Source organism: Eubalaena glacialis, chromosome 2 (genome assembly GCF_028564815.1).
Source record: "Eubalaena glacialis isolate mEubGla1 chromosome 2, mEubGla1.1.hap2.+ XY, whole genome shotgun sequence".
Lineage (NCBI taxonomy): Eukaryota > Metazoa > Chordata > Mammalia > Artiodactyla > Balaenidae > Eubalaena > Eubalaena glacialis.
Genome location: NC_083717.1, coordinates 58,697,843 through 58,709,268, shown reverse-complemented (window position 1 = coordinate 58,709,268; position 11,426 = coordinate 58,697,843). Strand labels below are relative to the sequence as shown.

Sequence of the window (11,426 nt, the reverse complement as noted above, 5' to 3'; positions counted from 1 at the left end):
AATTAAAAAACAAACACGAGATTACTTTCTGCCTCCTTGACTTCTTGTGCGTACGTGTTTGGCTTCTGGATGCACAGGGGGGCATTTTCCAGGCTGGCTGTTCCACCTTCTGTGAGATGCAGGGCAGGAACTGGCGTCTACACGTGAAGCAATATTTATTTCCTGTGACCTCACAGCTTTGGATGGCAAAGCAGTTGGTCAGCATGATGTGAAGAATCAGTCCAAAAAGCTGCCACAAACCCTCTTGATGAGAGAATTTTTAAAAACTTTTTTTTTTTAACAAAAGAAACCCCAGTAATGTGAGGAACATGAATGTTAGTAATTACCACACACTGAAAGTATCGTTTAGCACGAAAAGTAAAACTTTCAAAAAATTTGAGATCCTATTTAATAAATAATTTTAAGGAACCACTTATGTAAACCTTGAATAAATTACTGAAAACTCCACGTGCTGTGGATAATTAAAAACAAAAAGGAATTACTCACAGGAGATACTCAAATTAGTTTATTATATCAATAATTCTTCAAACAAGTAAAAAAAAAATCACCTTCCGTATTTTTTTTTTTTTTTTTTCTTTTTCTGCTCTTTATCTCGGGGGAAAGCATCCTTTCTAGAGAAGGAGAAGCTGGCGCCAATGAAGAGATGGTCTACCTCCTGTGTTTTCTGAAGATACACCCACAGCGAAGCTGGGTGCTTTCTCCTCTCTTTCTTGGGATTATTAGAGGCTATTCTAAGGCTCTCACAGGTTTTAAAGGATTCTTTTGCTAGTGAGGATTTTACCCATCGTATCTGTATTTCTTGGAAACGAGATCTTTCCCTAGTGAGGCAGGTTTAACGCCTCAGTGTCCTTGGCCAAGAACGGTATTCTCCAGAGGTAATCTTGGAAGGAAGACGCTGCATATTGCTGCTCAGAACAGGGTAGCTAAGGACACATTATTTTTTCCTCAAGAAACGTAAGGAGGCACCAAAATAGGGACCGCTCAGGGATGGGGCTGCCCCTAATGTGTTCTGGAGCCACAGTCAGGGTTACCCGCACCCTGCAGAGGGTACCCCAGTGGGAGCGGTGCCCCTCCACCTGGCTGATCCCAGACAGATGCGGGTGGAGGTGGAGGTGGGGGTGGGCTTCCTTCCCGGTGGCCCTCAGCCCCTTCCCTCTGGAAAGAGGCGCAGGCCGGGTTTCAGGGCGGCCTAGAGGGGGCTTACAGAGTGACCGCAGGGTCAAGTTCTCACCTCTCTCCTGGGGCACCGATGGTCGCTTCCTACGGGCCCCTCTGGCGACAGAGCATTGTGGAAGTGTCTTCGAAGGAGAAATGTGAGCGGGCTGTCATCTTTGCTCATATATGGTCAACTCCAAATTGTGAGTTCGGAACCTTGCCTTTGGGCCCCAAGGTGTCTTTGGAAAGCTCCTGTCACCTGAGCTGCCCGGCACCGGGAGCGATCGCTACACCTCACCGCGCCCTGCGAGGTAGGTTGTCCGGTGCCCATCCTACAGACGCCCACGGCTTTGATGGCAGTGTGAATGTCGCTCGAGCCGGGGACTGTGGGAGGAGGTTTTGCTTATGAGATGGAGCCGTGTATTCCTAAAGGATCACAGGGACCACCAGGGCGCCACTGGGAGGCCAAGCGCCCTGTCCTCCAGGGGCCCGGGAGGGGCACAGGTGGGAGCCCGAGGCAGAGCCGCCACCGCGGTCCCAGGGCCGCGCGTTTGCTTCGAAACGCTGGGTGGCAACAATCGCACGCAGGTGACCGCTACATGGAAGAGGTCAGTCGCCGGGTTAGGGAAAAAAGCCAAAAAAAAAAAAAAAAAAAAAAAAAAAAAAAAAAGCCATGTAAAACACTCCCTTCTAAAAACAAAGGGCTGCAAATTTCTTTATTTCTCTTATTGAAGAACAAAAATACCCTTGCAATGGCTATTGAGTTTCCACAGGTACGAGGCAGATGCTAGCTAGCACACCCACTTCCAACAGTATGACTTGTTTCCTATCCGTCTACTACCTGAGTGGCGTCAGTGTAGGTTCAGGCACCATTAGAAACGTTTGACCAAACACGTACACAGCACGGACAGAGGATCGCCGGCCTCCCGGTGGACCAGGGCGCGGAGGAGACACCAACAGCGTGGAGAGGACAGCCCAGCCGGCGGGGCCGCGGCGCGCGCTCAGGGCCGGGCCGCGCGCGCCTCGCGCCGCCGCCGCAGCTCCTCGCGGTAGCAGTACGAGCAGTAGTGCTCGGTCTCGGCGCGCCCGTAGAACGCGCAGTTCTCGCGCTGGCAGCGCCGCTGCGCCGGCCCCGCGCCGGGGCCGCCCCGGCCGCCCTCACCGTTCGATCGCGCGGCCGGCGCGTCGGCGTCGGGAAACTCCAGGCCGTCGCGCGCCGCGCAAAAGCCGTTGGTGTAGGTCTGCGACTTGGGCTCGGCCGCGCCCGCCGCCCCCGCCGCGCCGGGCAGGGTTATTGGGACGGCGCGCGCCAGCGACTCGACCGTGTTGACGGTGCGCAGGGCAGCAGCGCGCGCCGGGCTGTAGCTCTGCGACGACAGCGAGCGGTTCTGCTGCGGGTACGTGGCGCACGGCCGCAGCGCGCCCACGGCCGGGGCGCACGCCTCGTCCCGTGCGCCCGCCGCCTGCACGTGGATGACGCTCTGGCGCCCCGGCGCCGGGGGGCTGCGGCCCGGGACCGGTCCACTGGCACCCGCGCGTCGCGCGCCGCCGACGGGGCCCGGGGAGGCCGCGCCGCCCGCCGCTGCCCGCGCCGCCCGCGCGCCCGCCGCCGGCCCGGGGCTCGGGCGCTCCTTGAGCTTGAGCACCAGCTGCGTGGGAGGCCCGGCCGGCGGGCCCGGCGAGGCGCGCTCGGGGCCTGGCGCGCCCTCGGCCTCTGGCCTGCGCGGCGGCCGCTTGGCCGTGGAGGCGGCGGCGGCGGCGGCGGCGGCGGCGGCGTCGCGGCGCCGCTGCTCCTGCTCGGCGCTGAAGCGCTCCTGCGCGCTGGTCAGGTAATAGCCGATCATCTCCTCGTGGAACTGGTGCCGGTGGCTGGTGAGCAGCAGGCCGGCGAATATGAACTTGCGCTCGCCCTGCATGGCGGCGCGCAGGATGTTGAGGCTCAGCTTCACGTCCGTGCTGTACTTCCAGGCGTCGCCGCGGGGCCCGCCGCCCTTGTCGGCCGGCGACGCGCCCGCCGTCTTGTCCGTGGGCGACGGCGTGGTCTTCTCCGAGGGCGACGTGCTGGCCGAGGCGCCCGACTCCTCCTTGCTGCCCTTGCGCGCCTTGGCCTTCTTCTCCTTGCCGCGCTCGGGCGGGTCGTTGTGCTTGCCGTTGGCGGAGTTGGCGCGGCTCATCTTGCCGTGCACCAGGCCGCCCAGGCCGCCCATGTTCTTCTTCAGCTTGATGCCCAGCGTCTTGCTGAAGCTGCCCAGCTTGTTGGCCACAGAGTCCGCGCGGGTCTTGTCCTTGTCCTTGCGCTGCTTCTCCTTCTCCTTGTCCTTGCCATTCTTGCCGTTATTGCTGTTGGAGTTGCTGCACACCGAGTCGCGGTCCGAGTCCAGCGAGTCGGGCAGGGACTGCACGTCCTCCCCCGCCGAGGCCGTCGGGGACTCTGGCTGTGCCAGAGGGGCCTGCAGGGGAGAGGGAGGGCAGGGAAGGGAGGAGGTTAGAGATCAGTTGGCTCCACGCGGACGGTGGAGGCAGACCCCGTGGCCGCGGTGTGGCTTCCAGCCTCACTGCCCCAAACCTGAGCTGTGTCCCAGCCTGAGAGTCTCCTGATTCTCGATCTAGAGCTGCTGCCTTCACAGCCCTCGTGGGGGCGAGAAAAGAACACCCACAGCCACGTCATGACATACTCCAGGCAGCTGGACTCCGGAGCCAGACTGCCACTGTCACTTGTGCCATCAGTAACATGGGGTATCGGGACCTGCCTCAGGGAGCCCTGTGAAGTATAGATACACGTAAACGCTGGAGTACAAAGCTGGAGTACAAAGCACTCTGAACAGTGCCAGTTTGTCCTGGGTACTGTGTGCCGGGCACTGCCCTCCTTGCTTTCCTCATGAAACTTAAAAAATATTCGTTACGAGCCCCACTTTACGGGTAAGTAAATTTATGTCTGAGGAGGACCAATTATTTGTAATCTTTTTTTTTTTTTAAACAAATCCCTTTTCCTGGGACTTCACTACTGGGATCACAAAAACATCAGTCAGATACGTAAAGAGAATCCCTCTTAGCATCTGGAGGCAGGGCCAGCATGGGTCCTCCCTGGGGGAGGGGGCCAAGTGAGGCGCTAGCCCACTTTCTTACAGCCCTCCCCTCCTGGAGGGGAGAAAAAGAGGGGCGAGAAAAAGAAAAGGAGGGGGTGCCGAGGAATCGCGCCCTCGGTTCCCTCCGTTTCAAGGACCCACACACAGTTTTATAGTTAATTCCGCTCCGTGGCAGCACATCGTGTTCCGATCTCGGCAAGAGAGAGTTTTGTGTTGTGAGTTGCCTACGGTTTGTTTTCTGAGTGGGCGTGTTTATTCCTGTCCCTCTGGAGAAAATAAGGGGACAAAAACTCCCCTAGCCGTACCGCGTGCCTACGTCCAACTCGCAGGCACACGCGCACAGAGGCACGCGTTGCAGCCGAGCCGGGGCGGTGGGGCGGCAGGGCTGCGGGCAGGGCTGGGATGCACCTCGCCTGCCCGCCCCGGGCCGAGTGCGCCTGCCATCCGTCCCGGCGCGCGCCAGGCTCACCCGGGTCTCAGAGGGGATCCGGATCCACGTCACATTCATGTAGCTGTGCAGAAGGTTCAGCTTGGCTTCTAGCGACAGGATCAGGCTATCGAGAGAGGAACACCGAGTGAGATGCGCCCCAGGTTGCCCGCGCGCACCCCGCCTGCGCAGCCAGCCAGCCCCGAGGAGCAGGGGCGCCGTGCCCAGCCCCTCCCCGGGAAGCCCGGAGACAGCCCGCCCCGTAGGGCGCTAGGGGAGCGGACACAGGGTAGGGTCTTACTGGGCCAGCCGGGCGTTATCATTGTCGTCTTTCCCCCACTCCCAGTCCTTCCCGGGGTCCACCGCAAAGTGCAGAGGCAACAGCTTGTGCTCTGAATCCGTCAGGGGGATCACGGCTGGAACGCAAAAGAGAGAGACCCGTGCCAGGTGGCCCAGGGAGGGGGACGGGGGGCTCGAAGTCCCCGCGACCCCCAGGGAAGACAGGAAAAGGCCACCGAGACCAGGTGTCTCCATGATTGAGGAAACCGAATGGAGGTGTACACAGGACCTGTACGCCAGCGGGGGTGTTAAGGCCGGAGGTTTCAAACGCACCACTAACAGTTTAAAAAGTTTCCTCTTTATTGTGGACGCTGAAGAGCAGTTGGAGACCTGGGCTTGACCTGGGTCAAAAGGCAGGTGCCGTCCTTGGGCAGCAGACAAAAAAAAGCTATTACTGCTTCTGTGGTTTCTAACGAAGGACCCAGGCCAGACAGTGCACTGAGCAAGGTCACCTGGGAGGGGACTTGGGGCCAGGCCCGGCCATCTCCTCCTAGAGAAGGGGAGTGAGGGCTGCCTGCCCATCTGCTCGTTCGTGAGTTCACGCAGCAAGTCTGTGTTGCTGCGGGAGCTCACATCCTGTACTGGGGACAGCATGAACAGGTGACATACAGCTCAGGCTCTCAGGTGGTGATAGCGCCCTGAGGGTGAACAGCTGGCTGAGGGAGCTTTGGCAAGCTTTTCTAGGGCCGCCCAGTGAGCCTTCTGAGGAGGGAACGTGTAGGTGGACAAGGCAGTGAGGAGAGATGGGCTCCTCACTGCACCCAGGGACTGATTCATCAAAACACACCCCTGCCCTGGGGGAACCTGGGCCCTCCTCAGAAAGGCTGGGCTGGAGGCTGGTGTTTACAGGTTTGTCTGGGATCTGCTGGGAGCTTCTGGGCCTGGTGGGATCAGCTCCCTAGTGACGTGCTTACTCTTGTTGTCAGGGGCAGAAAGAATGCGAGGAGAGTATGGGAGCCATCCCGTTTCTGCCCTCTGGGCAGCAGCCTTGCGTGGGGACTGCACTAAGCTCCCCTGCAGCCCTCACCTGAGCGTCAGGCCCCAGCAGAGTAGCACAACCTGGGGCGCCGCCAGGCCAGCTGCTAGGTTTGCTGGAGCTGGGCTCCGTGCCAGTGGCTGGTGGAGAGAGCACTGGGTGCTGCCCTGAGTGCTGCCTGGGGAGCCAGCCTGCCCAAACGCTGGGGCTGGTACGTGTGGGTGCAGGGCCTGGTGCACCTTCAGGTGTGACACTCAGACCCTGCTGGGGCCTCCACAGGGAGGTCTCGCCTCCGCTGTCCCACCGGCTTAGGAGGCAGGTGTGGCCGGGCCCCTTTCTAGAGGGGGAAGTGGGCTAAGAGCTGAAAGCTTGTGGATGAGGGCCTCCCTGTTTCAGGCTTATCCTTGCCCATTCAGGCCCTGGAGCACCTCTCTCCTGCTTCTATGCTGGCGGCCAGATGTTGCCTGTACCTGATTGAACACATGGGGCCTCCTACACGCTGCTTTCCTTTGGCACCAAGAGCCCCATCTTTGGGGACACTGAGCCCCCAGGCACCACTCCAGGATGCAGGGGGCCTTGCTCCTTCCTGGGGTTTACCCTACCTTCTCCTTACTCCTCCACCTCCCCCCCACCCCACCACCATGCTGGTCATGAATCTGGTGTCACTTCCCCAAGATTCATGACAAGGGAGTCACGGCAAAAACAGAAAAGACAAATCAATAAATAATAAATACATAAAATCTACGATTGAATACCGTTAATAATTGATTTTCTGGTAAGAAATCAGAAACATTGACTCAGTGCTGCCTTCCAGTTGCTAAAGACACACAAATAATCCTCTTCCTCCACCCCAACCCCTAATCCCTCATATAAGGGAAACACAGCTTTGCTCCAGATTTTCCTTTTCATCTCGATGTGGCTGGGTGGCACTGTGCTCTGGTTTGGGAGGTCAGGGGCTGCTTGGTCTGCCTTGGCCACAGACTGCTCAGTCCTGCCTTGATGTGGCTGTGACACACAGGCTGCCCCTCCCCGGCCTGAGCTGCAGGGTAGTCACACCCAGGGAGGGCTGCAGGATAGCTCAGGACCAGCCTCCCTTTGGCCATACCCAGGAGCTAGTCCCATAGTTCCAAGGGTCACCACGACAACAGAGAGAGGGTTGTCCCGGCTTCCCACCCATGGGTGGGGGCAGGGGGTAGAGGCTTCCTCTGTAGACAGGGCAGCATGGCTCCCTGGAGGGCTTGGTAAAGGCACCCACTCCAGGCGCCCATGCAGATGGCCAAACCAGTGTCCAGGAAACGGGCCCAAGGACTCTATTTTAAATAAGCCTCCTCTGGGGGTCTTAAAATCAAGCAAATCTGGGAAACATTGTTTTAGAATAATAACCTGTTAGGAGCAGTTTCTGTGGGTGCAACGTGGGCGATTTTGGGTCTGGCTGTCCACCTTCCCAGGGGAGAGGTGCCTTGAGGGCGCCTGCCCAGGCCCCCACCCTAGCATGCGGAAAGAGCACATGCTTACTCGCACCCATGGGACGTGAGCAGAAGTGCTGTGGGAAGCCCTGGGCAATGTGGTTAGGGGTGGGTGCGCCTTCTCCCCTACACCCCTTCCCACTGTGATGCCTTCTGATGATGGTGGCCATACAAGATATCAGGAATGGGCTCCTGACTCCCCACTTGGAGGGGACCTGCCTGCCCATCAGGAACACCTGTTCTAGCCTTTATCTGCAGGAGAACCAAACTTCTATCACGTGAAGCCACTGTGATTTTGGTTTATTTGTTTCAGATAAACCAACTAATGTGGTACAGCTCTACAGCCCTCTCAGCCTCCCTACCAAAGGGCTCCTGGAAATTCCTACACCCAGTAGCTGGGCTGGAATGGACTTCCTGGACTCCCCACCCTGACGCCCCCAGCTCCCCCGCCCCAACACACAAAACAGAAGGTTGGAATCACCTGAAGGTGCTAGAGCCTGACCACCCAGCAGGCTCCTGGCAGCCTCTCAGCCTGGATGTCAGAAGGCGTCTTCTGTGCAGAGGGCACAGCTGTGGCCCGCTGGTCAGGGCTGGGGCTGCAGGGCCCAGGAGCCCCACCTGTAGCTGTACAGCCTAGGGAGGCCTCGAAAACAGACCTTCTGTGAGCCTCAAGTACTTCCGTTGCCTCTGCCTCTCACTTTACACACCTACTTTTCCCTGTTGGAAACCTGACCTCACCCAGTGAGAGGGGGAGTGATGCGGTGACTTGCCCTCTGGTGGCAAATGTCAGGAACAGCAAATACTTTTCAAAATAAACCTGCAACCTTTTTTTTTTTTTTTTTTAGTAGCCTGGACAAAGGATAACCAAAGCAGCAACCAATTTTCAGTACTTATTTTCCAAAAAAGAGTGGAGACCTCTGGTTTCTGTTTGGGATGTAAAAAGCCGAAGGAGCAATGTCCCACCAGTATAATAACAACAAGCTAGACAAACTGCAGATTCACAACTTTCCTTTAACCCGTCTGAGAGCTGAAGTCACAGGCAACTGGCTAGCCACAGGTGGAAAGACAGGTGCCTTTGAGGAGGAATGGACATGAGCTTAATTGGGCCCCACTAAGCTGGACCCCACTAAGAAGAATTCAGCTAACATTGTTAACAAGTTGGTAAAGGAAGGGTGTCGCCTAGTGAAAGAATACAGAACCTTGGGGGCCACAGACATAAGGGAAATTCACAAGCACTTGCAGGCCCCTCTCCATGGGACCTGACCTGGTGCTCACAAAAAGACTGGCCAGAATTCTGAGAAAGTGTCCTTCACGGACCTTTCCCATCTACTAAGGAAGGAACTGCAGAGAGCAGGGCAACACACACTGTTGGTCTTAGGGCACTGGGCCTTTCCAGTCACTCCCTCCCCCCAGATCCAGGGACACAGCACCCACCTAAGATAGAGGCTTAATCAGAACAACAGAAACATTACCCTCTGGGCTCTGCCTCCTGCACCCAGGCTAACAAGCTGTGAGTAATAGCAATCTACTGCTAGAAAAGGGGCAAGAATATGGAGAGAGACCCTCACCAAGGTGAGGCTCAGCACAAAGGTATAGCAGACAATGAGAAATACCAGCCCCACTGTAAACACAAGATATAACTAGAAGAATTTGAAGGCTGGATAACCAGGGCAGCATCAGATCCTGACTAGGCTGATCCAAACCCCATGCAGCAAAAGGGAAGGAATCAAAACGATATACCTTAGTCTTTATTGCTTTACTCAAGAAGGCTAGCTTTCAACAAAACATTTTTGGCATAAGAAAAGACAGGAGAAAACCAACACATTGACAAGAGACAAGACAGGTGACAGAACAAGACAGATATGACACAGGTATCGAAACTATAAGACGTGATTTAAAATAACTCATTGGGGACTTCCCTGGTGGTCCAGTGGTTAAGACTTTGCCTTCCAATGCAGGGGGTGCGGGTTTGATCCCTGGTCAGAGAGCTGAGATCCCACGTGCCCCGTGGCCAAAAGACCAAAACATAAAATAGAAGCAATATTGTAACAAATTTAATAAAGATTTAAAAAAAAATAAAACAACTGATTAATAAGTTGAAGACTCTAATAGAAAAAGTAGATACCATGCAGAATTTGATGGTTAATTTCAGCAGAGAGTAAGAAAGAGTCAAATCGAAATGCTAGAAATAAAAAAACACAATAATAGAAGTAAAGAATGACTTTGAGGGGCTGATCAGTAGACTTTACACACCTGAGGAAAGAATCTGTGAACAGTAAGATAGGTCAATAGACATTAACCAGATTGAAACAGAAAGAGAAAAAAGGGGGGAGGGTTGCAGAACAGAATACCCAAGATCGGCGGGGTGGTATCAGATAGCACCAGATCTGTGTAAGTGTAATCCCAGAAGGAAAAGAGAGACAGAAGAGGTGTAAAGAGATATTTAAATAAATAATGGCTGACATTATTTATCTAAATATTTCCAAAATGAATGACAAACTCTACCACAGATCAAAGGGGCTAAGAAAAAAACAAGCAGGAAAAACAACAGCAAAAAATCTGTATACATAGTATATTCAAACTGCTAAAAACCAAAGACAAAGAGAAAATCTTTAAGGCAGCAGAGGAAAAAGACACATTACATACAGAGAAACAATTCTAAGGATCACAGCAGACCTCTCATGATAAAACAGGTAAGACAGAAGACAATGGAGTGATATCTTTAAAGTGCTGGATGAAAAAACCCTGCTAATCCAGAACTCTATACACAGCAAAAATATTTCTGAAGCATGAAGGAGAACTTTCTCAGATAAAAATGCGAAAACTCATCCTCTGTATACCTGCACTAAGAAATGTTAAACGAAATTCTTCAAGGGGAAAAATATGTTCCCAGTAGAAACTTGGATTTACACAAAGAAATGAAAAGTGATGGAAATAGAATAAATGAATTTGAAAATAAAATTCAGTTTTCTTCCTTTTAATTACTCTAAGAACTAAGGCAAAGAGAGCAGTAGTGTATTACGTGTTTACAGCACATGTAAAGAGCTTGATAATAATAGCCCAGAGGATGGGAGGGAGGGGTTGGGAATACATTGTCATGAGATCTTTATACAACACATGAAGTATAATGTTACTTGAAAACAGAGTCTCAGTAATTAAAGATGTTCACTGTAAACCCTAGGGAAATCACTAATAATTAAAAATACAGGTATAATAGTAAATCAACAGTGGAGATAAATGGAACCATTAAGAAGCTCAATTAACACCAATGAAGGAAGCGAAAGATCCTTAAAAAACTAAAAATAGAACTATTGGGTTGGCCAAAACGTTCGTTTGGGTTTTTCCATAAGATGTTTGGAAAAACCCAAACGAACTTTTTGGCCAACCCAATACCATATGATCCAGCAATCCCACTCCTGGGCATATATCCAGAGAAAACCATAATTCAAAAAGATACATGCATCTCAATGTTCATAGCAGCACTATTTGCAATAGCCAAGACATAGAAGCAACCAAAATGTCTCTCAACAGAAAAATGGATAAAGAAGATGTGGTACATATATACAATGGAATATTACTCAGCCATAAAAAAGAACTAAATAATGCCATTTGCAGCAATATGAAGGACCTAGAGATTGTCATACTGAGTGAAGTAAGTCAGACAGAGAAAGACAAATACCATATGATATCACTTATATGTGAAATCTAAAAAAAGGGTACAAATGAACTTATGTACAGAACAGAAATAGAGTTACAGATGTAGAAAACAAATCTATGGTTACCAAGGGGTAAGGGCAGGGGAGGGATAAATTGGGAGATTGGGATTGACATACACACACTACTATATATAAAATAGGTAACTAATAAGGACCTACTGTATAGCATAGGGAACTCTACTCAATACTCTGTAATGGCTTATATGGGAAAAGAATCTAAAAAAGAGTGGATATATGTATATGTATAACTGATTCACTTTG

At 53.1% G+C, this 11,426-nt stretch overlaps 1 protein-coding gene across 1 annotated transcript in view; it reads right to left on the bottom strand.

Moving 5' to 3' along the window:
- Positions 1–2,156: 2,156 nt before the first annotated feature.
- LOC133085010 (OTU domain-containing protein 7A-like) overlaps positions 2,157–11,426 on the bottom strand; it is a 188,303-nt gene continuing 179,033 nt past the window's right edge. The window contains exons 11-13 of the mRNA XM_061181843.1: positions 4,970–5,084; positions 4,711–4,795; positions 2,157–3,605 (exon numbers count right to left, since the gene is read on the bottom strand). Of these exons, the coding sequence (XP_061037826.1) occupies positions 2,157–3,605; positions 4,711–4,795; positions 4,970–5,084 (1,649 nt within the window). The remainder of the gene's footprint in view (positions 3,606–4,710; positions 4,796–4,969; positions 5,085–11,426) is intronic.